This window comes from Sycon ciliatum, chromosome 11, assembly GCF_964019385.1.
Source record: "Sycon ciliatum chromosome 11, ocSycCili1.1, whole genome shotgun sequence".
Taxonomy (NCBI): Eukaryota; Metazoa; Porifera; class Calcarea; order Leucosolenida; family Sycettidae; genus Sycon; species Sycon ciliatum.
This window is the reverse complement of record NC_088653.1, coordinates 19354235-19356734: the sequence shown is the minus strand read 5'-3', so window position 1 is coordinate 19356734 and position 2500 is coordinate 19354235. Positions and strand designations below refer to the sequence as shown.

Genomic DNA, 2500 nt, shown 5'->3' with positions numbered 1-2500 from the left:
AAGAAATTTGTATGCGTATGATGTCCATGCAACAAAAATGGGCGGCAGATAGTCACCACAGTCCACCTCACTCTCATTTTTCCAACAAAGTAGGAGCCTGCCCTGTCTGTCATGTGTGACCATACACACGTGGTCCCGCTGGAGAGACACTAGTCTCGCTGCCGCATAACCTCGCCGCCGAAGCGGAAGTGCATGGAACACACTCATATCCCCCCTCCTCCCACATCCGCAGACTAATGGAATCGTAGATTCCGACGTGGCATCAGGGTGCACGTGGAGTGAAGGCGTAGAATGTGACAGTGTGTTTTCTTTCGCCGGGAATTTATGAACAAAACTGGAGCGATTAGAGGCCAAACACACACTGTCACATTCGAAGCCGAAGCTCTGATGTGTAACACACTCATATTCACCCACCCACAAACTAATGCAATGCAGAAGAGTGAGGAGCAACCAACCTTTCCTTCTTTGTCCAGCTTCTTTCCCCAGCCACCAGGTAACACTGCATCACTGTCTGCAAATGTGTTGATGAAAGACACAATGTCCTTGTGATGCATAAACCTGCACAGGATTACACGTGTGAGCAGGTATACGTACATGTACACACACACATACACATGTACACACATACACACGTACACACACCCGGACACCACACACACACACGCGCGCGCACACGCAAATTCAGAATTTTAAAATTCGGCTTAGCCCAGGTGTACATGTCAAAACCTAAGGCAACGTGAACGCCAAGTTTATCCGCGTATGAATACAACACAGAGCATTGTGCACAGAGAATTTATCTGCTCAGGACTAGAAAACACGTCGTGTTCTGCTCAACAATAGAAGACGCCCAGGTTCACAGATCTACTTCTCATACTCCACGTAGGGAAAGAAAATACCGTAAATTCTCCATTATAAGCACAGTGCTCAGGCGAGTTTGCTCGTGTGGTGACCAGACTATGCTGCCCTACACGAGCTACGCGTCGGTACACATAAGGTAGTATACACACGACCGGGGACATTTTCTGAATGATCTCTAGTACACGTGCTATCCAAATCATGATTTCTCACAGCTGCTCAGTAAACTTTAAAAATCACGACGACACTCGGCTGGAGGCCAAGTTTTCCGCATCCGTAGGAACACCACCCTCCTCTATGGATCAAGGTGCAGATATACCCTCCTCTATGGATCAAGGTGCAGATATACCCTCCTCTATGGATCAAGGTGCAGATGCAGCTCCTAAAGCGGTGGGAGGTGAGTAGATTAGACCCATCACACAAAGTGGTCAAAGTACTCACTAGAATCTGTTCAAAGTGCTTACTTGGAGAAGAGAGCCGGGTTCTCTCGCACACGCCGCACTTTCTCCACCAGCGTCCGATTGTCATAGAACAGACTCTGCGAGTTCTGTAGGAATGTACAGCATGCCGGTGAAGACACACACACACACACACACACACACACACACACACATACATACGCACACACACGCACACACACACACACACACACACACACACAGGAGTAAGATCAAGTAGGTCAAGTGCGATACGACGAAAACAAGGCCGAAGATCAGACTTGGCATGCTGGATTGTGCAGACTTTCATCCTGCACTGGCACGTATTGTGTACAATAGTGCATGCGTCGGTTCAACAGCGTATTTCATTGTATACGCCGAAGTCGCTTCACAGGCAGAAATTCAACAGGGGTGGGAAATTAGAGAAGGGGTGGATCAACGATACTTCACAGCAGTAGTACTCCAGCCCCCTAAAAAGGTCCCAAGACTTAAATTCTCTGAATACATGCCAAGATTCAATATTTCCATTGAACTGTCTACAGAATTCAAGCTGCAGAATACTGCAGTGGACGTTGAAATCCGTTGAGACGTCAAGCGGTTACGGGGCGCTGGCCTTGCAGCCGCGAGGCGAGCACTGCTGGTCCATTTCTACAGTGTGTACTTGAACTACAGTGCGTGTTAGCGCGCTAATGGGGTATTCACACGACAGGCAAATCCACGTGCACCGGAAAGTTGCTATGGTATTTTACCTGTGAACGAGAAAAGTGCCTGAAAGTGGCTGAAAAGTGAAAGCGAGCTGGGGGCCCACTTTCACGATAATCGTGGCTTGCACGAGTACATTTACACCAAAAAGCGCGAAACAAGACTTGATTTTTTACGCGGCTCTTTAGAGCATGATAATTATCGTATGCGTGTTTTGAAAATTTGAAATACCCATGGCTACTGGTCGGTGAAGCATTCAAAAATGCAAACGTGCCTGTCGTCGAGTGCAGCTGTGTGAATCCACACAGTCACTTTTCTCGTATGTCACTCCCTGTAAAACGTGCAAGTGCCTGTCGTGTGAATACCCCATAAAAGTAGTAAGGGCGCCGGACCCGGTTATCCCATCGGATTTCAATGTCCACGACAGTAAAACATACCGGTGTTGAGCCGACCAGGGTGTAGAAGTCCTGGCGTAGCAGAAAGCGAACAGCAGGTGACGAGCTAAG

At 48.2% G+C, this 2500-nt stretch overlaps 1 protein-coding gene across 2 annotated transcripts in view; it reads right to left on the bottom strand.

Moving 5' to 3' along the window:
- Nucleotides 1-2500, bottom strand: part of LOC135827418 (mucin-19-like) — a 49836-nt gene that overhangs the window by 22664 nt on the left and 24672 nt on the right. For both annotated transcript variants that reach the window (XR_010555443.1, XM_065339906.1), the window contains exons 14-16: nucleotides 2432-2500; nucleotides 1320-1402; nucleotides 456-558 (exon numbers count right to left, since the gene is read on the bottom strand). The exon at nucleotides 2432-2500 is cut by the window's right edge and continues 92 nt beyond it. Coding sequence is in view for 1 of the 2 variants with exons in the window: in XM_065339906.1 (XP_065195978.1) it covers nucleotides 456-558; nucleotides 1320-1402; nucleotides 2432-2500 (255 nt within the window). In the remaining variant the exon portion in view is untranslated. The remainder of the gene's footprint in view (nucleotides 1-455; nucleotides 559-1319; nucleotides 1403-2431) is intronic.